We start from the raw sequence: 27,161 nt of genomic DNA, 5'->3' as shown, positions 1-27,161 counted from the left end.
CAGTGGCTAAGACTCCATGCTCCCAATGCAGGGGCCCAGGGTTCGATCCCTGGTCAGGGAACTAGATCCCACATGCCACAACTAAAGATCCCGTGTGCTGCAACTAAGACACGGCACAGCCAAATAAATAAATATTTTCAAAATAAAAAATAAATAAAGGTAATCTCAAAACTATATGGAAAAATCTGACATAATATAATGAACTCTTTACTACTAAACACTAATTATTCATAAATCTTACTTTCTGCTTATTCTGCTAACAATTAAAATGGTTACTATCTACACTCACTCCAAGTTGTAGAAAACAAAGGAAGGGTCCTTAAATATTCTCCTCATCCCCAACTACGTGAGGAAAAAGTATGAATTTTTAAAAAAAGCAAATGTTAATGGAATGTCTTTGCATCAATATGAGAAATCATCCTTTCTTAGCATAAGGTCAAGAGCAGGGAAGAGGAAAACCAGACCATTCCTCAACTCTTCTGTTAGGTTTGCATCACTGAATGCATGTTTAGTTAAACATGCTCATTTTCAAAGCAAAGTACAAATTTATATTTCAAAAAGTGATGCTCAGGGTATTAAAAAGAAAACTGAGCTGAGCACTGAATGTGTACTCTAAAGCTAATCTTATTAGATGTTTACTCTCTAGAAAAGGGAAATTGTTTAAATTGCTATGAAGAATAAAACGACATAAATTTATCCAAAGTTTTAAAAAACCACACGGTGAGATACAGGAATATAAGTAGGAGGGAAGGAGGAAGAAGACTGGGGAAGGGAAGAGTTATGTACAAAAAGCCTCACAAAATGTAAGGATTAAAAATAATTGAGAGGGGGCTTCCCTGGTGGCACAGTGGTTGAGAATCTGCCTGCCAATGCAGGGGACACGGGTTCGAGCCCTGGTCTGGGAAGATCCCACATGCCACGGAGCAACTGGGCCCGTGAGCCACAATTACTGAGCCTGCGCGTCTGGAGCCTGTGCTCCGCAACAAGAGAGGCCGCGATAGTGGTGAAGAGTGGCCCCCGCTTGCCACAACTAGAGAAAGCCCTCGCACAGAAACGAAGACCCAACACAGCCATAAATAAAATAAATAAATAAAATTTAAAAAAAAAAAAATTGAGGGACTTCCCCAGCGGTCCAGTGATTGGGACTCCGAGCTCCCAATGCAGGGGGCCTGGGTTCGATCCCTGGTCAGGGAACTAGAGCCTGCATGCCGCAACTAAAGATCCCACGTGCTGCAACTTAGACCCGGTGCAGCCAAATAGATAAATAACTATTTTAAAAATAAATAAATAAATAATTGAACCTGTCAAGTGTGATCTCTGTAGAAAATGAGCTGTACTGATAAAATCTGAGAGACTTGATGCTTACATAGCACTTACAGAAACCTCATTTGTATTAAAATTATAAGAAACTTACAAAATCCTCAGCCTCAAACTGTTTGCGTTCTCTCTTGTCTTCTTTCCTCCCCGTTTCACTGTCAGGTATGCTGTTTTCATGTAGGCCTTGGCTTTTTCCAGAATGGAAAATACTGCTACGAGAACGGGAACTTCCACCATGGTATCCCCCTCGATGATTTATGTTTTCAGTACCATTTCTTCCATGTGTACGCCATCCATTTTTTTCTTTCCTTCCAAAGTTACCTTTATTTAATAATGGTAAAGTATTATAAATTCAAAGAAGACGGTTATGCTTAAAGATTTAATCACAATCAAAACATTCTTATAAGAATGCGAAGAAAATTATTCTTAAACTCTACTGTTCCTTAGCAAATTTTACCTCCATTAGGACGTCCAATTCCAGAATCAAAGCCATCTGAAGAGTTGTGTCGTCGACGATTCACATCATAACGATTTTCTGTCCATGAAAAGTTTTCAGAATGCTTTTCAAAATTCAGTGACGACTGAAACAGATTATAAGCATACAGGTAAACATACATATAAAACTTGACTATAACTTGAAAAACGAGTAATACTCTGGCTTAATTTATTTCCAAGAATTTTAAATCGTTAAGAAGAACATTTTATAGTTATTTTCAATGTGTTTGGTAACTGGTAACTTGTGAGTTCCATTGTTCATCTATTTTTTTCTACCTAAGAGAAACAAGAGCACCATTCTGAGCTCAACAACTATATTCATCCAAAAACTTTAAAGGTAAAAGACCGCTGTAAGGAAATCAAAGCAAATATAGTACCCTTCTTTTATAACAAAATGTAATATTGTGTATCACACACTATTTGATTTAAATAGCTCAAGGTTTTCTTCAACATCAGAAAATTATGGCAAATGAAGCTAGTTCTATTTTAAGTTCTGTAGATGTATTTCCAAACTCCTCTTCTCCAAAGCAAATGTTTTAAGAAGAATTTATCAAAGGAAGAATGTGTAAAAATGATTTTAAAGAATTAGAAATGTATAAAAACATAAAAACTCACAACGATTCATAAAGGTTGCTGTTTTTCCCCAATATTAACCCATTAATCTGATAAACTCACAATCAGAACTCCAGAACTTTTTTGTTTTAATGCCCTGACCATTCCTCTGGGTTGTACGAATATTACGATTCTCTCCAGGACAAAGAGTAGAGTTCCTCAGTTACAATACAAACCCACTGCACATACCCACTTCATCCAACTGGGCCCCTCCACATGGCTGCTGTGGGACTTAACTGGTGCAAGTTCCCCTACTGCCCCTGGCTTCATCCTCATGCTGCTTCTGTGCATGAAAGGTAAAGCCTTTGATTATCTGTCTTCTGCCAGCATCCATGAAACAGTAACAGGCTAGGCTTTTAAGTAGGGTAAAAACCCAAGCCCTTCACAGACCCTAACAGTTTTGGTGATGAGGATGTCACGCTCTCAGAGTTAAAACCTTCTGGACAAAGAAAAACAAGGGTATGGTCTCTTGGGCCAGACTGGGGCATAGGAGAAGACTCTCCAGAATCTGGCAGCAATTGCTCTCACCCAAGTGATGGGTGGAAGTAAGGGTCCCTCACTGTTTAGCGACCAAGTGGCAAGGGGCAGGACTGAAACAAGGTGTCCATACAGTGCTCTGATTGTTGCAAATCTACTCTGAGTAGAAGGAAGGGATGTACTGTCATGAGATGGGGTCCCACCTGAAAGGCAATATGGCTGTGGCTGCCGAAGTCAAGAGGTCTCCAAAGCGGAACAGCAATGAATATAGAGAGTTTTGGAAAGACTGAAAACGTTAGAAGTAAGTTTGTTAAGGCTGAACTGCTGCTACTACTGGAAACAAAGAAAAGGCAGAGTGGAAGTATTCTGTGCTCTTCGTACTCCCTGATCCCTTCCTTCCCCACATCAAACTCAGCTGCTTTAACAAGAAAGTCAACTGTGCGAGAACTTAAGGAAAGAAAGAGACAAACTCTTTTAGTTCTGTTGCACACACGTACCCAAGACACCATCCTAACCACTCCCATGGAGGGGAGACAGTACTAAGCACAAGAGTGGCTGAAAGTTTTCAGTATGGGGCAAAGCCATGGCAGTATGGTACATGGGGGCATGAAAGGCCCCAGCCTGAGTGTCTGCTGGGGCCAGGAGGCACACAAGAGAGAAGGCAACACCAATCTTGGCTTCAGAAGCCAAAACAGCAAAAGCCTCCAAGCCACCCATGCAATCCCCAAAGGGGTAGTCTTTCTCTCCACCCTGTACTTTCCCACATTCCAAGCTAAAGAAATCATGTAATCTCCTGAAAGCTTAGACTGTAACTCTGATATGCATGTACTAAACTCCTTAGTCTGTGTCCCCATAGTGGGAAAAGGGACCTCAGTGCCCCAACGTGGCCGATAGTTTGCAAAAAACTCAGCAGTAGGAGAGAGAAATTAAAAGCAATCTTGCAGGTGGGGCTATTAGGCCAACTCAATGTACTGTTGTGTTTTACAGTTAGTGCTAATGTTACATGCTTGTACTGAAAATGCTCAAGATTCTCCCATTCAGGAAATGTCACAGGTTGACAGGTGATTCCCATCCCCTTCCAAGTGGTCTAATAAAAAGCACAGCTCCCAGAAGGAAAGAAAAGAAAATCAGATTATGTGGCTGAAGACTTGACGGCTCTGGAGTATTCAGAGAGGCTATTTCCCAGTACGGCAGTGCCATCTGCCTGACACACGCACCAAGTACACTCCTTTTTAAAATGGAATGCGGGGAGTTCCCTGGTGGCCTAGTGGTTAGGATTCTGGGCTTTCACTGCCGTGGCCCAGGTTCAATGTTCAATCCCTGGTCAGAGAACTAAGATCCCAGAAGCTGCACAGCCAAAAGAAAAAAAAGAAGAAAAAGTGGCTCTTGCCCTAATGCTGAGCTCTTATTGAAAGCAAACAACTCAAACTAAGGACTCACCAATAAAGTGGTACACCAATAAAGAGCCCAAGAGGGCTCTTGACCAAATGGAAATCGTGTGTTCAACAGCACAGCTGGCCTAGCCCTAGAAGTGGCAACTACGCTTTGGAGTAAACTTTATTCCCCCGCCTGTCACCTGTAACAAGCCACTATTTCGATAAGGCTCTCAAATCAGAAAAGTTCCCTTAAATGCCTGAGCCTGGTTCACTGATGCTTCAACTAAGTTAAAAGATGATGGTGCACACAGCAGCCATCCAGCCCCAACAACTCTGGAAAACCAAATGGGTAAGTGCTAATCAGCTAAACAGAATAAAATAAAAGCTGCGACCCTCACCTTAGATAATATTCTTAAGCACAAGACACTTTATATTTTTCTAACTCTTGGTCTGTTGCCTATGGCCTAGTCATCTTGTCTGTCACCTGAAAAACTACAGACTAGCAGATTAAAAACATCTCTTTAGGGTCACACACTGTGGGAAATTGCAGCTGTTGCTGAGGCAATCTGAGTCACTCATGTTGATTCAGTAAGGCTTGTTGTCTGATGAGAGTGAATGGCACTGAGAATGACTGAAATTACAATGCTGATCAAGTCTTTGGCATACCACCTAGATCCATCATCACACCAGACATCGAACACATCCACTATCATAGACTGACTACGAAATAAAGGACTTTATCTTTCTGATGCAGAAGCCACCACTGCATGCCAACTTGTAACTCCTGCCAAAAGTTGGTCCATTTGTCTCACTGTGAAGAAGACCATATCACACGAGGAGAACTACATCAAACCTTTGACTACTTCATGGAGCTCTCAACGGAGTCTCACTACCACTGAAACTTTCAGGCTACACTGTTACTGCTGCAGTCTGATGGGCTAACTCTGGTCACACTATTGTGGCTCTTGAAATTAATTCATGTAATGTTTTTGGCATATTCCAGACCACTAACAGTCCACTAACAGTACATCTTTTGTCAAAAAGGTCATCCCTGAAATGAGCCAATATTCAAGGTACTCAATGAACATTCCATATTCCCTATCCACAAGTACTGACAAGCATTTTAACACATCCCTCATCTCTTCTCACATCTTAGTAAGACAGTCTGGTCAATGAATGCAGCATAGCCAAAAAAGGATCATGTCCTCTTAGCCACTTCCTGGGTAATAATCAGGATGAAATAAGTGGAGAGTTATGAGATTATACAGACCTACATTAAAAATTCAAGATTCTGTCCTGATTATCTTGACATGATGTTTCTTTCTTTCCCCTAAGAACAACTGCAGGCCAGGCCACCCCTCAGGCTGATGGCCAACCAAAAAGGAATTCAAACAATCTGGTTTGGCCACCTGGATTCTCTTGTTGAATTGGCATGGTCCTACACATACAGACAATGACCATTTGATTGTGTACACTTCTCACCAAGTCCCCACTACAGTGTCCAATGTGGACCAAGGTGAGGGTGAGACACCTTTATAATGGGTCTCTGAAAATCAATTTAAAATGCCCCTCTCCAGTCACGTCCAGTCCCTCTAGATAAAAAAACCTGGGTGCAAGAAGGGTGTCCGTTTTGTTTTGTTTTAAGTGAAGTTGGAGCTATGGGAACGGGACATACTGATTTCATGGCTGTAGAGGGAGAGCAAAAACCCTAGCACTTGGAGAAGAAACATCTTTGACCCCAGAAGGCGCAGGTAGGAAGGAGAACAATTAAGGCTCTCCCTGTCCCCTAGAACCAGCACTACTGCCTGAATCCAACAGCAGCTGGGGATAAGATTCTGACCCACTGGTCGATTTGTCATCCCCATCCATGTGCTTTGAAATCAAAACAATTAATGTGGCCATGGACAGTCCTTAACTATTCTGCTATACCTGATGTCAACATGAGCTCCTGAACATTAATGTGTAAAAAACACCCTTGAATTTAATCCATGTTATGAATTTGGCGTTCCAGACCGCTAACAGTTCAATTAACAGTACCTCTCTTGGGACTTCCCTGGTGGTGCAGTGGTTAAGAATCCACCTGCCAATGCAGGGGACACGGGTTCGAGCCCTGGTCTGGGAAGATCCCACCTGCCACGGAGCAACTAAGCCCATGTGCCACAACTACTGAGCCTGCACTCTAGAGCCCGTGAGCCACAACTACTGAGCCCCATGTGTCATAACTACTGAAGCTTGAGCACCTAGAGCCCGTGCTCTGCAACGAGAAGCCACCACAATGAGAAGCTCAGCACCGCAATGAAAAGTAGCCCCCGCTCGCCTCAACTAGAGAAAGCCTGCGCACAGCAACGAAGACCCAACGCAGCCAAAAATAAATAATTAATTAATTAATTAAAAAGAAAAGAAAAAAAAAAAAACAGTACCTTTTTTGTCTATAAGATAACCTTGCCATGGGCCAATATTCAAAGTACTCAATGGACATTCCATATTCCCTACCTGTACAACCTGTTTCATTCTGACTAATAAAAATTCATATGATTCTCTTAACACTTAAGTGGTCTTAGGTTATGCCATGTATGGCAACTGAGGTTGCAACTAATGATGACACTGTCCCTGTCTCTTAACCAAACCAGTGTAATAGTAATCCAAATCAAGTTTAACAACAAATTGGAGTGATCTGTGTCCCTTTGGACAAACTGGAGTGATCTGTGTCCCTTTGGGTGGTATGTTTGTAAAAGGAGCGGGGGAGGATAAGCCACAGAATGTCTTCTATTGAGGATAAGTGTTGCTTTTTGGCCCATCTTATTGCCCCTATAACTGTAGGTACTAACACCAAACCTCACGTCAGTTTCCCTTGAGTGGATTTGGGGGGTGGCGGGGTGCACGCTGCGCAGCATGCGGGATCTCAGTTCCCTGACTGGGGATGGAACCTGCACCCCCTGCAGTGGAAGCGTGGAGTCTTACCTTAACCACTGAACTGCCAGGGAAGTCCCTCCCTTGAATGGATTTTAATGGCTATAACAGAGTGGTCTTAGACCATATACTGGTTGGCTGAAATAAATCATTTACTGGCCCCCCCCCCCAAGTTATTCACAATTGGCTAAATCCTGGTCTCACTCACTGTGCTGCTTGGGACACTGGTAGTAGCCTTCATTAAATGCTGTGTAGAACAAATTAAATGGATTTGGTTCTAGCCTCTGTTTGTCAGATTACTCAGAGTAGTTGAGTGAGTGGTACAACCATGTGAAAGTTCAAGTTTGGCCAAAAACATGTATGGCTGATGGGTGGACTGTTGGGACAGGCAACCCATCATGGGCCCTGAGCATCCCTGCATGTTCTTATCGTATGCCAAGAATGCAAGGCTTTGACAACTCTTTGTATGGCTCATTTCTCAGGGTCATGTTCGCAGAGAACACTGAGGAACAGGTAACGTCCTACTCTGAGACAAAGAGCAGGCTTCTTATAAATGCGGTAGATTTCCCTCGCAGTGCAAGAATAGCATCCACCTGGGCCCCCTCCATGTCAACTCCCAGAGGTTTTAAGGGACATGAAGAACCAGTGCCACAATCATGCTGTGCTGCTTGTTGTGCTAAGAGTAATAAAGCTCTCTGGGACTTCCTTGGTGGCGCAGTGGTTAAGAATACGCCTACCAATGCAGGGGACACGGGTTCGAGCCCTGGTCCAGGAAGACCCCACATGCCGCGGAGCAACTAAGCCTGTGCGCCACAACTACTGAGCCTGCACTCTAGAGCCTGCGAGCCATAACTACTGAGCCCGTGTGCCACAACTACTGAAGTTGTGGCACTATACGCACCTAGAGCCCATACTCCACAAGAGAAGCCACCACAAGAAGCCCGCACACCACAACAAAGAGCAGGCCCCACTCGCCACAACTACAGAAAGCCCACACGCAGCAACGAAGACCCAATGCAACCAAAAATAAATAAATAAAAATAAATAAATAAAAAATAAAGCTCTTTGTCTCTGACCCGGAAGTCTCACGTCTTTTGCCAGCATCCATGAAACAGTAACAGGCTACCTTGTTATAGTTACCTTGAAAGTAGGATAAAATTTCAGACCCTTCACAGACCCTGACATATAGCCAGCACAATAAAATATGAATAAGAAACACAGTAAGAGGACTGAAAATGCAGAGAGAAAACTGATATTATTTGTGAATGAACGTTTTTCCACATTAAAAAATCCAAGACATTAGAGTAAAAACTACTGAAGGTTGCTAGAAACAATACTAACACAGGAGACAATATATCTGCAACAAAGACTTAATATGAAAGCTTTTTAAAACAGCATTTAAGATAGCAACAAGTACTATAAAGTACTTGAACATATATCTAGTGAAATACATGGGAGACAAAAAAAAGAACTATGTGACTTCACTTAAAACATTAAAGATCTCACACACACACACACAAACACACACACACACACACACACACACACACTTCCTAAACCAATCCCCCCCACAAAAGGCAACCCAAAAGAAATAACAAAGAATGTGAACAAGCAATTCAAAGAAATATAAGCCAATGTCCAAGAAACAGTGAAAATACATTTCACGACAAAGATTGGCAAAAATGTTAACTGATAATCTGACAAAGTTTTGGCAAGAGTACAAAGTAAAGACAATAGTTATGCACAGCATACAGGGGTATAAATCAGCATACCACATGGAAGAGGAATTTAGCAATATAGAACTAAATTCCAGCAATTTTTCTTTTAACTATAGGTTAGAGCCTTGCTATTCAGAGTGTGGTCCACAGACAAGCAGAATCAACAGCATTTTGAAGACTATTAGGACTAGGACCCCATTAGAGACCTACTGAAATTAGAATCTGCATTTTAACAAAATTCCCAGGTTATTTTCATAGCCATTAATGTTTGAGAAGCAGAGGCCAAAAGAATTCTTATCCAGGACTTCCCTGGTGGCACAGTGGTTAAGAATCCACCTGCCAATGCAGGGGACACGGGTTCAAGCCCTGGTCCAGGAAGATCCCACATGCTGCGGAGCAACTAAGCCCGTGCACCGCAACTACTGAGCCTGCAAGTCACAACTACTGAAGCCCACGTGCCTAGAGCCCATGCTCCGCAACAACAGAAGCCACCGGAGAAGCCCGCGCGCTGCAACAGAGTAGCCCCCGCTCGACGCAACTAGGGAAAGCCCGTGTACAGCAATGAAGAGCCAACGCAACAAACAAACAAATATAAGAATTCTCATCCATGTATACAAGGAGATAGTACATGAATAGTCAATACAGTTCTCTCTAGAATAGCCTAAAGACATAAACAATCTCAAATTAATGAGACAAATGAAATGTGATATAGAGGCACAAAACAGAATACTGTACAGAGTTTTAAGATAATTACAGCATATCTACAGATATCAATGGGGGAAAAAAATCTCAAAGATATAATGAATATAAAAACAAGGTGCAGACATAAATGATAATCGTTTATATAAATGTTTTTAAACATACAAAACAATACTATTTATTGATATTCACATACTTAGTAATAATATAAGAACATGCATCGAGAATACCTCTGGGGAAAAAATGAAGACAGAAAAAGGACTGTGATGAAGTATACAGCAGACTTTAATTGTTTATTTCTAGAAGAGATACAGAACTAACATGACAAAATGTTAAGATGTGACTCTTGGATGGTTAAGTGTTTGTTTAATTATTCTTTATGCTTCTTTGTATGTTTAAATATTTTATTAGAACCATCCACATGGTTCTTTTAGAATTATCAAGACAAACACACTGGAGGAAAATATCTGCAGAATATATAGCAAACAAACCCCTCAATATGAAAAGAGCTATTACAAATAAATCACTAAGAAATAAATTACATGAATAAGCAAGTTCTTAAAACAGTTCCTAACACAAAAATATGCTCAACCATAATAAGGCAAATCAAAACAATGAAGTGCCATTTTTCATCCAATTTCACAAAGATGAAAAAAATGGGAAAACATCCAGTGTTGCCAAAACTGAAAAAACTGGTCCCCCCTTATAAAATTTTTATAAGGATTATAAGTTGGTACAACCTTTTTGGAGAGCAATTAGGCACTATCTACCAAAATGTATAAATCTTCCAATTCGCTGATTCTGCTGCTAGGAATTTCCCCTACAAATATATTCAAGAGATGCCCAGGCATTCCTGTGGCTTAATCCACTAATAAGTAACCAATTAATCTCTGTAAATTCACTCAATAGAAGATTACAGTTGACAGTTGAACAATGCAGGGGGTTGGGGTACCGACCCTCTGTGCAGTCAAAAATCCATGTATAACTTTACAGTCGGCCCTCTGTATCCACAGATCACACAGTACTGCAGTACATATTTATTGGAAAAAAATCCGCATACGTGGACACAAATAAGTCAAACCCATATTGTTCAAGGGTCAACTGTACATAGCCACTGAAGAGTTAGATACCCATGTACAAAGTATAGAAATATACTGGAGATGCTATCCTTGGGAAAAAAAAAGCAATTTCATTTGTTTATCCAAACCAGGATAAAAATATATTCTGGTGTATGCATAAAAACATCCTGGTATTTCACTTCTAAAAATTGGTCTACTTAATAATCAAGAAAAGAAAGTTATTAAGCTGATTAATCTTTAAAGTCAGGCACACATGGGCTCCTATCCTAATTCTAGCATTTTGGGTCAGGTTACTTATCTCGCTCAACCTCAGTTTCCTCATGTGAAAGTGGGGGGAAGAAAACCGTACTTTACCTCTTACGATTTTTGTTAGCCTTCTTATAAAGTGTTTTACACAGTGATTGGTATGCAGTAATGACTCAAGAAACACTAGTTATTACATTTTAAATCTTTTTCTGAATTCTTTTTCAAAATATAGCACCATTTTCTGATTCCCAGAATACCTAAATCAAAAGTTAACAGAAACCACGTAGTAAACAAAAGTTTCAATGAACTCAACTACAAGTCTGACTACATTTTCTCATCCTCTCTTAGCCTAAAGCACACATTTTCAATGCAACCCGACACTCCTTACGTTATTGAAGGAAAATAATTACAATGTTTCTTTTCAAACTGCAGGTCAGAACCTATTATAAAGGATATGAAATTAGTAGCAATTTGCATTTTTTATTGGAATAAAAAAGAAGACCAAAAGAGAAAGAAGAACACAGGTATATGACTTTTGTTTTAGTTATATCAATGTGCATATAAAAACATTATGTAAAATTTCTTACTGGGTCCCAATCAACAGTTCAAAAGCCAATGCCCCATTTCATAGACATAAACAACCACATGCAGTTTAAAATTTCACCACATGATGGGGCTAAACTTCTGCACACCTCCGAAAACTGCTCAGGTGCAGTTCTGAAAACACTGCTACCCTTGACTCAAGTGCTCCTATCATCCCTTCAAATAACAAAGAAAAGACTTAACACTAAATTGAGGGGGGGTGGTGGTGGGATGAACTGGGAGATTGGGATTGACATATATACACTAATATGTATAAAATACATAAGTAATAAGAACCTGCTGTATAAAAAAAATAAAATAAAATTCAGAAAAAAACCCCGCTAAGTTGAAATAGAGAACCCAACAGTAATTTAAGTCTATCTTATTTATTCAGGATAAGATTAAAAGGGCTCTGGCAGAAAACAAGAGGTTAATTATAACTGAGAATCCATGAATAGTGATTTTGAGTGATACAAACAGTGTAAGAAGTCATTACTAAAAGTATATACTTGTTTGTGTTCGTCAAAACCACTTTGGGTAAGGTCTAAGGAGATAGTTTCAAATACTGCTAGTTAAGAGTTCAAGAGTTCAAACTGATACTACTTTCTGTAGATAATTTAAAATAAATTAGAATAATTGATAATTTAGAACAGGCAATCCCAAGTCTCAAAATCATCATCTTCATTCATGATCTATATATCCAGATCAAGAGTCTGGTTCTAGAAAGCAGTAAGGATTCAAGAGTCTGGTTCTAGGGCTTCTCTGGTGGCACAGTGGTTAAGAATCCGCCTGCCAACGCAGGGGACACAGGTTCGAGCCCTGGTCCAGAAAGATCCCACATGCCGTGGAGCAACTAAGCCTGTGCACCACAACTACTGAGCCTGCGCTCTAGAGCCCCTGAGCCACAACTACTGAGCCCACGTGCCACAACCACTGAGCCCGTGCGCCTGGAGCCCGTGCTCTGAAACAAGAGAAGCCACCACAATGAGAAGCCCACGTACCACAATGAAGAGTAGCCCCCGCTCGCCACAACTAGAGAAAGCCCGCGTGCAGCAACTAAGACCCAATGCAGCCATAAATAAATAAATAAATAAAATAAATAAATAAAACAGGCAAAGTACATAAACAGACATTTTAAAAAAATGAAAACAAGTCTTATACTCATTTCAGAGAAAATGAACTAAAGAGAAAAAGGAAACAAAGGGAGGAGCAAGAAACTCATATGTATCCAGGCTCTGAAGTAGGCCTGGAAAAAAACGAACCCAGGAAAAGCATAACTGAGAGCAGCCTGGGGGGTGGGGGGTGGACACAAACAACAGCAGCAACAGCGAAGCAAATTCCAGAGACCTAAACAGAAGAGGAAAGGGGGCAGAGTCTGTAACTAAGAAGTGATCTCAGTTGCTTCTCAGTAATAGTCTACATTTCCTAACAACTATGATCCCATTTTATGTCTATGAAATGAAATGTTCAATCATTTCACGAAATTCCAAAATGAGTCCTATGGAAATATTACAGAATAGAAAATGCATCCTAGATTCTAGTCTAGGCTCACACTAATTACATGAAAACAGGCCAGTCAATTAACCTTCCAGAGAACCATCTGTATAAAATAAAGTCAGTTCACATGATCATTAAGAGCCATCTTCAAACTTTAAAATTCCCCTGTCTAGGAGAATTTTCTCTCTCCAATGCAGCTTTTTCAATATATTATGATTTGACAAGTCCTTACTGGGGAACAACCTTCCAAATTGTAAAATTGTTCCTATAAGAGCTGTTTTAGTAAACTCTTTTATAAGAACTGCCTGTACCCCCAAAAGGTCCTAGATGAATGCCTAGCATGGCAGAGCTTGATTAACAGGCAAGCAGATGATCAAGACCCCCTCTTGATTCCTTTGCACTATGGAAAAAACAAAGTGGAAGACAGCTATTGAGCCAGACAGATTGATTCTAATCAATTTCAAGGTCCCTCTTAGCATGCCTTGTAAGTGGGTGACAATTTCAATGTCAAGCAAGTCTTATACAAACCATGTTCTGTTTTGGTTATGTAAAATGAACATTTTTAAATTAGTGAGTCACCTGATACGTAACAACACTGCAAAGTTCTCAGAACTCCTAAAATTTGAGTAATATACCATTCACAGTCTCATTTATTTGAAAAAGAAGTCTTCCGGTTATGAGAAAAGACTTCAAAAACTTCTGATTTTTTTTAAAAACATTATCTATAGGAAAGTAAGTAAAGCAAGTTATCAGAAGAATAGTATAGGAAAAGGTAAGATGCAAAAGTAACGTGCAATGTACTTACCTGGTTTGAATTTTAAAATGCAGAGCTTTCAAAAGACAACTTTTGAAAAAAATGGTCTAGTATGTTGATGGTATATTGAAAATTGACTTTTTAAATAATAAAAACCAACAGATTAAATATAAAATAACTTAGAAAATAATATAAAAAGTATTTTACGACAAAAACATTAAGCTTTAGTTTAGCTACATCTGTGTAGAACATGAACTAAACAGAGGCAGACAGAAAGACAAAAAGAAAAGAGAGATGCAAGGAAAAATACCTTTGTTGATGATGGTGGGGTAGGAAAATTAAGCCAGGCTGGAGCAAAGTCATGCTGCGCCATTTAGGTCCAGTCTCTCCAACTCAGCGAAACAAGGCTTCAACACCTCATGGCAAGTCCCTGTCGTATAAAAATAGAAGGCATTAGATCTATACAGCTCCTGGCCCAAATTATCTTATACCTCCTTTAAAATTACAATGATCTGACCACTACAAGATTTCAATTATAATGAAATTCTAGAAAAGGCAAAAATACAGTGACAGAAACTAGATCAGCAGAGTGCAGGTGAAGGGCCTGGGGAGGACGGAAATGACTACAAAGGGAAGGAAAAAATTTTCAAGGGTAATTGAGTATTTATCCTAATTGTGGTGATGATTATACAAACTATACACTTGTTAAAACTCATCAAATTGTGCACTTAAAACTGGATAATTTTATTATAAATAAACTATCTCAATGACGCTTATTTTTAATTACAATAGTCTTATCACAAATAGATGAGTTATCAAGTGTCTCCTGATGTGACACAATAGGATGCATGCAGCACTATCTATGTACACAGCACAAGTTATTCTTGCGGCCAACCTATACAGAATCTGAAATCTGATTTAACTAACAATTTGCAGGAAATTCAACACAGAAAAACAAATTAAAGGACAAATGAAGGAAGTAATCCACCAAATGCAGATCACACGATACTCTTCGAGTCAAATGATCTGGTTTCTTCAACAAATAAATAGCTTTCATAGGCAGAGCAATCAAATACAACATGTGGCCCTTACTTAAATCCTTACTCAACCAAGTTTAAAAAGTGAAAATTATGAAACAGTCAAAAATTTGAACATGAGCTGAATATTAAATGACTTTAAGAAATTACTAATCATTTTAGATGTGATGACTGTTAGTGCAATGCTGGTACAGTGGCCCCTTAAAGAACAAGGTTTAGAACTGTGAGGGTCCACTTACACATGGATTTTTTTTTTTTTCCACTAAATACATACTATAGCCCTTCACAACCTGAAGTTGGTTGGATCCAAGGATGTGGAGCATCACGTGTGGAAGGCCAACTGTAAAGATCTGACTTTTCAAGTCAGACTTTTCAACTGCATGGATGGACAGCACCCCAACCCCCACCCTGCTCAAGGGTCATCTGTACATAAAAGGACATACACAGAAGTCTTTGCAATTAAATCAGTACATCTGGAATTTGCTTTAAAAAAACACAACAGGGAATGCTGAATACGGGTGTCACTGAAACAAGGTTGTCCATATGTTTATAAATGTTAGTACAAGTAGGTGTATAGTCTTTCTACTTACACATATGTTTGAAAATTTCCATAATTAAAAGGTTTTTTTAAATTACAATCATCACAATGGGTATCCACTGCTCTTGCATTCTAAACTTAACTTTTTGGAAGCCTCTCTCAATTGCATCAATAAAAATTTCAAGTTGCCAGCCCAATCTAAACACAGTAAACTCATAGTTTTTTAAAATGAGGGAGAAGCCAACTGGGCAACTGTACTCATTTCAATATAGAGCTTACATGTTTACTAATAAATGTTTCATATTTACAACTGCATAATAATCTCAAAAGTGGAACTTTAAAAAGCAAAATGATCAATACCATTGTTAATCTTCCTTTTTCAGAATTCTTTCAAATATAAGTAAGTGCCATGGCAGAATTCGTCATACCAATTTCCTAAAATACTTTAAAAATTGTCAAGATACTACAGAAACATTCTACTTCTATCCCAAACTGTACTGGTTCATTACAAGAAAGGTTAAGGAAAAAAACCCAAAAAACAAAAAAAAAACCCTGATACAATTTACCAATACCAATAAAACACTTATGAAACAAATGCAATATTTTAAGGCTGTACCTAAATCAAAATGAACTACACAAAAATCTGGACATTTTGAGCTCTAATTCTACCACCACCATACATTATATTTTAAAGTCTTCTGAAATAAAAATGAAAACTCAAGTGTTTTAGGATGTATAAAAATTTTTATTATCTATTTTGACATGAAGCTAAATACTGTTTTGAGGTGTCTGTGATAGGATGTTACTTTTCCAACAACTTTTTAGAAACTTTTTGTTGGAAACTCTTAAAATTACAGGTCCAATAACTCAATGAGAATGAAAAATTATTTTTATAGCTTGTTCCAAATAAAAATTCACAAAAACTCCAAAGGACCTAAATAAAATAATCAATAATTTAAAGCTTTTTCATTTTATACAGGGTCTCATCCCAAATGATGGTTAAATGAGAAGTTATATTCTAAAACTTATCCCTAGGAGGCAAACCACTACTACTGTCTCTGTTTCTGCAATGTCCTTATGAATTCTAATTTAAATCGAGTTCTTAAAGAATAAAGCATGGACAGCCAATGGCATAGGTCTTCCTGTTCTGAAAAAAGGTAAAGAGCAATACTAGCTAAGTTAGGACATTTACACAAGTGTGTGAAAGGATCAGGATATGCTATCCCCAAAATATGCCACTTGGACATGAGAAAAATTTTGAGCTGAAGGCATGTGAGTTCCTGAAATCTCTTACCTACCTCAAAGCAGAGCCTCCCAAAAGAATTTATTAATCCAGTCCCCTGGAGCAACTCTAATCTTCTCCTTTTGGGAGACAAAAAATAAAATAAAATAAAATCCAGCACCACCACACCCAGACATTGCCACAAACTCCTAAGGACCCAGTTATCTATCTTTTCTCAAAAGTCATTTGCTTTTTCTATTAAGTATCCTTTTTCCCTGTGAAGTTAGGTATAGAGATCCCAAATTCTACTCATCTCTTTGAGTTACTCATCTCTAAGTACTGCCAGGTGTGAGGACAAGCTAATAAACTTATGTTTGTTTTCTCTTGTTAATCTGTCTTTCCTCAGTCTAATTTACAGGGCCCCAGCCAGAGAACCTAGGAAGGTAGAAAAGAAATTTTACCCCCTACACATATAAAAGCAAATTAAAGTTTAAAAGCTCCACCCTATCCATTTTCTCTTTTTTTCCTTTGAATTTCTGAATTTTATTTATTTTTTATACAGCAGGTTCTTATTAGTTATCTATTTTATACACATTAGTGTTTATATGTCAATCCCAATCTCCCAATTCATCCCACCACCACCACCCCTGCCACTTTCCCCCTCCACTTCCTTTTAACTGTGCTTTATGCCATCTGATTTCATTCCATCTTCCTTTCCCTGTATGTTATAGGCTGAACTGTGTCCATTTCCCAGTCCCCCTGACCAAAATTTCATCATGTTGAAACCTAACATACCTCAGAATGTAGAAAGAAAGAAGGAAAGAGAGAGAAAGAGGGAGAGAGGGAGGGAAAAATGCTGCCAGTATGAAAATCCTAATTTCTCATCTCACCCAATTTACAACTTGTTCACCACTGACAATAAAAATCCACCAGGGGAACACTGGTTCTGAAATAACCCAAATCTAAACTCTATACGTTCTAAGTGTACATGCCTGACTTTAAAAAGAAAGACCACTAACTACTTATAAGTCCCAAATATAGTTCTTTGAATTGAAAACTAATATACTTTGGCAAGAAATACACAAATAGATGGGACTTTCCTATTTCTGGTAATGTTTTACTTCTGAATCCACAAAATTTGTGCCAAAGAATGAGCATCAAACTTACATCTTTATAACGGTTTATATTTCAGATAAATAAGCTTTAAAAGTCACGAAGCCTATCAAAAACACCCAAATCAACCAATAGCTAAAGCATTCTAACTAAAGGCAGAATACAGATCATCGTTTAAAAAAGAACATGGGGGGGACTTCCCTGGTGGTCCAGTGGTTAAGAATCTGCCTTCCAATGCAGGGGACTAGGGTTTGATCCCTGGTCATGGAACTAAGATCCCACATGCTGCGGGGCAACTAAGCCCACACACCACAACTACTGAGCCTGCACCAGAACTAGAGAGCCCGCGTGCCACACCAAAAGATCCCACATGCCACAACTAAGACCTGACGCAGCCAAAAATAAATAAAATATTTTTTAGAAAAAGAAAAATAGAACATGGGCTTCAGAGTCCAACAGGCCTGGATTCAAATCAGCTCAACCAGTTACTAGGCTGAGTCTCAGTTTCCTCTCTTCATTAAAATTAAGATAACTACTACTTACTTACCTAATAAAATTCATCCTGAAAACTGTTAAAGTTATTTTAAAAAAAAGAAAAAAAACTAGTACCCTTCACCACCATAATAGTTTTATAACAACCCTTAAATAAGGTTAAGTTTTTCCAACATTAAACAGCTAACATTCCTTCATTAGGAAGGCAAGAATCAGAAGACCACTATTCATAGTCATCTTTAGTTCTCTTAATAGTAAACCTGTGGAATACTCCTTTAGTAAGCTTAGTTTAATACATTAACAGATTTCCTTTAAAAAGTAGTCTTCTTCCCAATTCAGGCCTAAAGCCATTATACAGGGCAGAGCAAAGGAGCCAAGGGTCTAAAACTAAGTGTTAGAGCCAGAGTAGGGATGAGAGGGTATCAACACATGAAACTGGCCCAGCACAGGATGTCAGCATCAAAGCAGAGCAACAAAGGACATCCATGAAGAAGGGACAACCAGAGATGGGGCAGTGAGCCCAAAAAGAGGAAGGCATCCATGCAGTAGAAAGGAAGCAGCTAGAATAAGGAGTCATAAGACTAAGCAGGGAGAGAAGGGTATCCACATGGAAGTGGCAGCTGGGGCTACAATAAAAAATTGGTTATATACAAGGAGAACGATCAAATAAATATATTTAGAATGATGAAAGCTAATAAGTTTCATACTGTTAAAGAAGACGGCAACTAATAATGGAAAGGATGAAAACTAGAGTGAATGATGTGTTGTATGATTAACACAAGTCACATATTAATAAAATACTAATATTCATATATATCATAAATATTTTCTGGGTGTGTGTGTGTGTGTATATGTATATATATCCCTCCTCTTCCCCAGCTCTGAGCACTGAACGGGCCAGGCCTGAGCATAGTGACACTCCAATAGCAACAAGCATACTTAACATCCAGGTCTTGTCTTCCAAAAACCATTTTCCAATGAAAGAAACCAGGGCTTTTTTGAGAAATGAACAGCTGATTCCAGGGCTAGGAAAAGATGACAAAGTCAGTCTGGAATATTTTGTTGTGGCAAAAACCAAAGAAGTGTCCAAATAACGACTGGGAAATATCGAAAGGACACAGAAACCAGCTTGAGTGAGCTCCCATTGGTCAAATCAGGGACAATTTGAGCATTAAAAATGAGAAAATATATGGGAAGGACATCAACACAAATGGTGAAATACAGAACTCCAAGAGCCTACCCCTCCACACAAACACCAAAAAATCAAGCAAAATCTGTCAGAACCAACTTTATCAGAACTCTGAAAAAGTCAAAGGTTTACAACAATTAGGGTAGCACTGAATCAAGAAAATGGAAACTTTAAAATAATAGTAAAGCTTTATGGCATTTTCACTTGCCCTTGACCCACATCTTCTCCGGGGCACAATGGAGGTTTTGAAGACCCAGTGTAGGGCTCTGGTCTCTGGTTCCAGAGTGAGCAGAGTAGACCTTATTCTCACAGAATTATGTTTGTCTGTGTAAACCTGTCTGGGGGCTACGTGAGGACCAAGGAGAGGCACTTGCCTTCGTTTTGCCTAACAGAGAAGGAAAATGTGTCAAGCGGAGAGCAATCCTCCAAAACATTCTAAGGCAAATGCAGAGCCCCCTGCCAAGGACAGAGGTTTACAATTCAGTGAACAATAGCACACCCAAAGCCTGGGAGAAAAGACTGAGAGGGAATTGGGTGGAGGGTGGGGGAGAGTTATGGCATTGCCAACAAACTCCCTCATGCCCTATAAGGGAAATTAGAAAACCACACCAACGCTCCGGGCAAGATGCATGCTCAGGAAAAAAAAAAACCTGAGAAGGTCCTAAGCTTTCACCCCTGGCTGATCATTAGGTTCAGCAAAACCAGTACATGAAGGCTAAGACAGTTATAAACAGTGTGTAAAGAAATGCCCTAACACAGATATAATAAGAAAAAAGTGGGAGAGTTCTTATTTTTTTCCTTTCCCTTTATTTTTATTCCCTTTTGGCTCCAGGCATGCATCTGCAACAAAACACTAGCTGACAAGGTAAAGATGGCTCTTGTTTGAAGAGCTCGGAGAACAGCAGTATCCATGGACAGCTGAAATAAAACTGCTATTGTATTGCACTGAAACTACTTTTTGTAACCACTGAACCTTTAGTAAAGTCTTACTAAAGGCTGCAACCTGTCTCACCTGTGCTGTGAGCACCAAGATGGTTTCTGGCTTGGCCCATGTGTGAAGGATTTGCAACCTTTAGACAAGATAATATATTGACCCTGATAACTTTTATATTTTGTTCATCATGGATTTTTTTGCATTAATTTAAATTTCATTAAAATGTTATTTATCTCAAACAACAACAACAAAACACTAGGTGATCGCAATCTAAGGGACAGAGACTTCAGAAACTAACCAACACAAAGAATACAGACTTTCAGAAACAGTTTAGAAAAGTCACTAAATGAACACAAAACCACAACCCACAGCAAGCAACCTCCAAGGATGGGGGAAAAAAACATTTGATCCCTAGAGTCTCCAAATTACAATATTCAAAATGTTCGATTTTCTAACAAAAATTACAAAGCGTGCAAAGAAACAATGAAGTATGGCCCACTGTGGGGGAGCAACGTGGAGGGGAGGTTGTTATATTAGCAGACACTGTCCCTGATGATGAACAGACATCAATTGTCTTAAATACAAAGAGCTAAAGGAAACCAGGAGAACAATGTCTCAACAAATAGAATATCAATAAAGAGACAGGAATTACAGCAAAGAACCAAACAAATTCTGGAGCCAAAAAGTACAATAACTGAAATGAAAATTTCACTAGACAGTTTCAACAGCAGATTTAACCAGCAAAAAGAAGAATCAGAGAACTTGAAGAGGTCAATTAAAATTATCAGTCTAAGGAGCTGGAAGAAAAAAAAAAAGAAAAAGAAAACTGAACAAAGCCGAAAAGACCTGTGGGACACCATCAAGCATACCAACATACAGATAATGAAAGTTTCAGAAGCAGAGAAAAGGAGGGGGGCAGAAAGAGTCTCTGAAGAAATAATGCCTAAACACTTATCAAATTAACTAAAGACACAGAATATACTTATCCAAGAAGCTAACCAAACTCCAAGAAAGATAAACACAAAAAGATTCACACCAAGACACATAACCAAACTGTCAAAAGCAGAGAATATGCAAAGCAGGGAGCCAAAGGCCAAAGGCAACTGGTGGCATAAAAGGGATCCTCAATCAATAATAGGCCACACTGTAATGAACAAGGACCTACTATATACAGCACAGGGAACTATACTCAATATTTTGTAATAACCTATAAGGGAAAGAATCTGAAAAGGGATATTTATATGTATGTATACTTAATCACTATGCTGTACATCTGAAACTAACATGACACTGTATATCAACTGTACTTCAATTTTTAAAAATTTTTCAATAATAATAATATGCCACATTAACAAAATGAAGGAAAAATACCATATGATCATCTCAGCTGCTGCAGACAGGCACTGGACAGAATCTAACACCCTTTCATGATAAAAACACTCAACCTGATAAAGAACATCTATGAAAAAAACCACAGCTAACATCATACTCAACACAACTTGTGTATGTATTCAGTGGAAAAAGACACATTCTATTAGGATTAACCATGAAAACATGCTAAGAAGAAGCCAGACACATCCAGAAGCCAGATCACATGTTGCAAAATCCCAGTTTTTATGAAATATCCAAGATAGACAAATCCATAGAGACAAGAAGCAGAGACAACCAGGGACTGCTGGGAGGGAGGAACGAATGGGTACTGGTTGCTAAATGGATACAGATTTTTCTTTTGGGGTGATGAAAATGTTCTGGAACTTGGTAAAGCTGGTGATTTCACATCATTGTGAATGTACTAAATGTCAGTGAATTATACGTTTTAAAATGGTCAATTTCATGTAATGTGACTTTTGCCTCAATAAAAATAAATAAAAGTGCTGTATTACAACACCTTGAATAAAGCATATGAATCCAGAGAGGTGAATACATACACTGAAAAATTTTAGGAGGAAGAGGTTATTTATTCAATTTCTAAGAACCTCAAAAAAAGAAAAGTTACTACAGTTTTGCAGTGAAATGGCCTGGCAAATAGCCTGGGAAATCCTTAATCAACAGATCAAAGTGAATCATCAATAACAGAACAAACTGAAATTGTGTGCCAATGAGCAAAACAGAGCACCACTTCACTTTTATAATACCCTAACCAAAGATAAAGAAGCACAGCCTGTCTAAACAGGAGAAAAGCTAACTTGAGAGACATTACATGTACTAAAACAACTGGCCCATAATCTTCAAGAATCAGGTTATGCGAGTCAAGAAAAATCATTTTTTAAAAATGATGACGCTGTGACACATTCTATATTTTTATGAGTCATGTTTTTAACTTTTGAAAGTATACTTTGACATTTTATTCCATTCAGTTTTGTTTGCTTCACTACTGCAACACCATTAATAAAGTTTTATTAATATTTAGTAAGCACTAGGTGATTTCCAGACTTCCCTAACAAAAAGTAAGAGGCCCCTCCCCTATGGAGTCTGATTCAACAGGTCTTAAGCAAGGCCTAGAATTCTGTTCTTAAACAAGCACTTAAAGTAATGATAATCAGGAAAAGATGGTAAATACTGTAATAAATATTTACCAAGAAGAAAAAAAATCCTTGCCTATGGAACATGACCTCTAAAGGAAGCAAAATAATCTATTACTTTACTATTTTTTGCAGTTTTGGTCATGACACAGTGTCCAGTATCTTCTGTTATCAAACTCAAAATTACAGATTAGACTCTCTCAAATATAAAACAACATTAGCAAAATTCACAAGAAATCTAGACTATTAGAAATTTCCATCCTTTAAGAAGCTTCATATTATTAATGCTTGCTTTAACCTGGAATTTTGTTAGACCCCCCTATCCCCCTCAGCTTACCTCATTAAGCTGTTCAGAACCTTCCTATGCTTTACTTATGTGAAAAAAAAAATCATAAAAAAAAAACAGAAGAGGAATGTTATGAGAATTGTTATTATTTGTTAAATTGCTACACATGGAAAATTGCTACTTTCACCCCTACAAAAAAGAATTTTATTTAAGGAGAAAAACACATTACTGGAAACAGCATGCTTTCAATTCTCAAGTTTTTAGATTTAACACACAAAACGTAACTGAAGTACTCCAAAACTTATAATGAGCTGACTTAATTTTCATATAAAATGCACCACTACAAAAAAATAAGTCTTACTCTATAAACAAATTTTTACTCATTGAGCTTCTCTTTCCCTCACAAAACTAAACAGTTTAAGTCATCCCTGAATGAGATTTTTTTTTTAAAGGTTGGTAAAGGTAAACTTTAATTCAGAATTATACTGCAAACAATATGGACTAAATGGCATAAAATTTAATTCAAATCAACTCATTTACTAAATAGCCAATGTAAGCAAAAACAGGTACTAAACACTGAATATACAAGGGCAGTTTTCCTTCTAACAGCTAACAAGCTAACAACTGGAAAACAAGGTTGCTGCCTCAAATCCTTTATCAGAAAATGTATAAGCAAATTATTTATCTGAAGCACTTAACCATAAGAAAAGTGCCAACGTTATCAGGGTTCAAATAGAGTAAACATATACACGTAAAAAAATATATATGCTGGGATCAGCTTAGATATATTCTCTGAAAAGTGGGCAGAATCAGAAGAGATAAATAATTTACTGCTAAGCTACACAGCCAGTAATATGAACTCAGATTCTTCTACCTCAAAAGCCATGTTCTTTGTTCACTACCAGTATATTTCTCAAACTTTCCCACAGAAATTACTTAAAGCTAATAACAAATCCATTCTCCTGCCCCACCAAAATGAATTTTCAGAAAGTAATCAAAATAACTCATCCTCAAGTCCTATTTTTTTACAAACTTATGAAATTTCTGCATTATACTATAATATATCCATGTATGTTTTAATATAAAAAATTTTAACTTACCATCAAGTAAAATAACCTTGCAGCAAGAGATGACTGGTTTACCCTATGTGTTTTCTTAAACCATGTGTGTGAGAAAACACTGCTATAACAATGTAAAATCCCAGCGATGACTCAGTTCAGCTGGAATATCAACATGAACAAAAAAGAACGTAAGTATATATGACTATGGTTAAGAAAAAATATCTTGGATACAACTGACAATGTCTCATATAATGTAGAATTGGATTTTTTAAAAAACCAGGATATTATATACTACAAGAAACTTCTAAATTACCGTCCCTTAAGATTCAAGGATAGTCTTTCTTATTTAATATGTTCAAACTTATTTTATTTAGCCCAAGACACAAAACCATAATGCTTAATGTTTTATTTCAATTAAGCAGAAAACAAAATTACCCTCTCCGGCACTGATGCAGGAAGGAAATGGAATTTATCACTGTTTCTCCCCGCCTGCCCCCACACCTTGGCCAGTAACATAATTCTAAAAAATAAAAAATCTGAAGAAATCAGTCACTCTGTGTGAAGAATTTAGAGTAAGCATGGAACATCTCTGAACAGGTCTCTTAAAACTATTGGGGGCTTCCTTTCTAAATGGTACTAAACCATTATGTTACAAATATATCTGAACTAAGGAATCTAGTCACTATACTCTCAACACATCAAGCCAGTAATGAACAGGTCAACCAAACACCACTTAATATGCCAGGTATATCTAAAACCGAGTAGAGAAAATACTCTGGGGACAGTAAGCAGCGTGCTTTGAACAGCACACAGGAATAAGAAATCTGAACTACATTCAGCAGGCAAGGGAAGTACTCAGAAGTTTTAAAGTTGCAATTACATGTGTGGAAATGCGTTTTCAGAAAATAAATCTGGTAGCTTGCTGTAAAATAAAGGGGGTGGGGATGATTCAGTAAATCACCTGGAGAGGAAAAGGTATTAAAATCTAGAACTTTAGTTCCCATTACCACCCATTCATAACAAATGTTTTCAAAAGTTTCATTACTTAATATTTTTAAAGGACTATTCATGAGTTCAATTCCAATGGAAAAGAACTTCCCTCAACTTTCTAAAAACTACAATATAAAAGCCAAACTCAACGCTCTCTTATAAAAAATGGAAGTAAAGAGAGCAAGAGTAAGGGAGTAATACAGGCAATTCAATAAAGTTGGAACACTCCCTCACACCATACACAAAAATAAACTCAAAATGGCTAAATATAAGACATAACACCATAAAACTCCTAGAAGAGAACATAGGCAAAACATTCTGACATAAATTGTACCAATATTTTCTTAGATCAGTCTCCCAAGGCAACAGAAATAAAAGCAAAAATAAACAAATGGGACCTAATTAAACTTATAAGCTTCTGCACAGCAAAGGAAACCATAAAGACAACCTATGGACTGGGAGAAAATACTTGCAAACAATATGACCAACAAGAGCTTAATTTCCAAAATATACAAACAGCTCACACAACTCAATAACAAAAAAAAAAAAAAAACAAACAACCCAAACAAAAAATGGGCAGAAGACCTAAATAAGTTTTTCTCCAAAGAAGATATACGGACAGCCAACAGGCACATGAAAAGATGCTCAACATCATTAAGTGTTAGGAGAAATGCAAATGAAAACTACAATGAGGTATCCCCTCACCTGATCAGAATGGCCATCATCAGAGTGTCTACAAATAATAAATGCTGGAGAAGGTATGGAGAAAAGTGAACCCTCCTACACTGATGCTGGGAATGTAAATTGGTGCAGCCACTGTGGAAACAGTGTGGAGGTTCCTTTAAAAACTAAAAAGAGTTACCATATGATCCAGCAATCCCTCTCCTGGGCATATATCCAGAAAACACGAACACTCTAATTCGAAAAGATACATGCACCCCAATGTTCACAGGAGCACTATTTACAATAGCCAGGATATGGAAGCAACCTAAATGTCCATCAACAGATGAAAGGATAAAGGAGATGCGTGCGCGCGCGCACACACACACACACACACACACACACACACACACACACACACACACACACACACACACACACACAATGGAATATTACTCGGCCATAAGAAAGAATGAAATAATGCCATTTGCAGCAACGTGGTTGGACCTGGGATTATCATACTAAGTGATATGTCAGAGAATGACAAATATTATCTTATATCTCTTATATGTAGAATCTAAAAAAACAGTACAAATGAACTTATTACATAACAGAAACAGACTCACATAGAAAACAAACTTAGGGTTACCAAAGGCAGGTGGGGAAGGATAAATTGGGAGTATGGCATTAACAGATGCACAACACCATATATAAAATAGATAAACAACAAGGATGTAAACAACTACACTTCAATTAAAGAAAAAACTTAAAAAAATAAAAATAAAAATAAGGGGGTAGTAACAATGGATATGGAGTGGGGAAAAAATGGCAGAGAGAGGGAGACTGCAGAAACAATCTACAGGTGAGTGATAGTAGATGACTGGATGTGGAGAGCTAAGGAGGCTGAGAAACCAAAGATGAAAAACATTTCAAAGTTAGGAAATGAGGGGGACACAAAGATTTGGGGATGCTAGTAAATGGTGTTAACATCGTGTGTTCATTTTGTGAGAATTTATCAAGCTGTATATTTAAAATCTGTGCACATTAGTGCATGTGTGTTACAATTAATAAAACATTCAAATGCAAACCTTTTTTGAACAGAAAACCAGGAACAAAGTTCCCAGGAACTATTTGGTAACTTGGAGTGAATCACTGAAAGTCAGTGATTTAACCATTCATGCCCAGGTACTAGAACCTCTGTAAAAACCCTAAAGGAAGGGGTACAGAGAGCTTCCAAGTTGTGGTACACCCCAAACTCCACAGGGACCCTTCCAGACCTCACCCTATGTACCTCTTCATTTGGCTGTTCAGTCGTGCCCTCTAGCATATCCTTTAGAATAAACCAGTAACAGTGG

At 38.1% G+C, this 27,161-nt stretch overlaps 1 protein-coding gene across 6 annotated transcripts in view; it reads right to left on the bottom strand.

Moving 5' to 3' along the window:
• Positions 1-27,161, bottom strand: part of GPBP1 (GC-rich promoter binding protein 1) — a 72,371-nt gene that overhangs the window by 24,625 nt on the left and 20,585 nt on the right. For 3 of the 6 annotated variants that reach the window (XM_082382386.1, XM_082382382.1, XM_082382387.1), the window contains 3 exons: positions 14,073-14,192; positions 1,775-1,898; positions 1,415-1,638 (listed from right to left, as the gene is read on the bottom strand). In XM_082382386.1, coding sequence (XP_082238512.1) covers positions 1,415-1,638; positions 1,775-1,898; positions 14,073-14,135 — 411 coding nt within the window. In that variant the 5' untranslated portion in view covers positions 14,136-14,192. Of the gene's footprint in view, positions 1-1,414; positions 1,639-1,774; positions 1,899-14,072; positions 14,193-16,635; positions 16,700-24,195; positions 24,316-27,161 lie in introns of all 6 variants that reach the window. The other 3 variants (XM_082382384.1, XM_082382385.1, XM_082382383.1) reach the window with 3 other exon arrangements.

Source organism: Balaenoptera borealis (genome assembly GCF_965194805.1).
Source record: "Balaenoptera borealis genome assembly, chromosome: 2".
NCBI lineage: Eukaryota > Metazoa > Chordata > Mammalia > Artiodactyla > Balaenopteridae > Balaenoptera > Balaenoptera borealis.
This window is presented reverse-complemented; position numbering and strand designations above follow the sequence as displayed.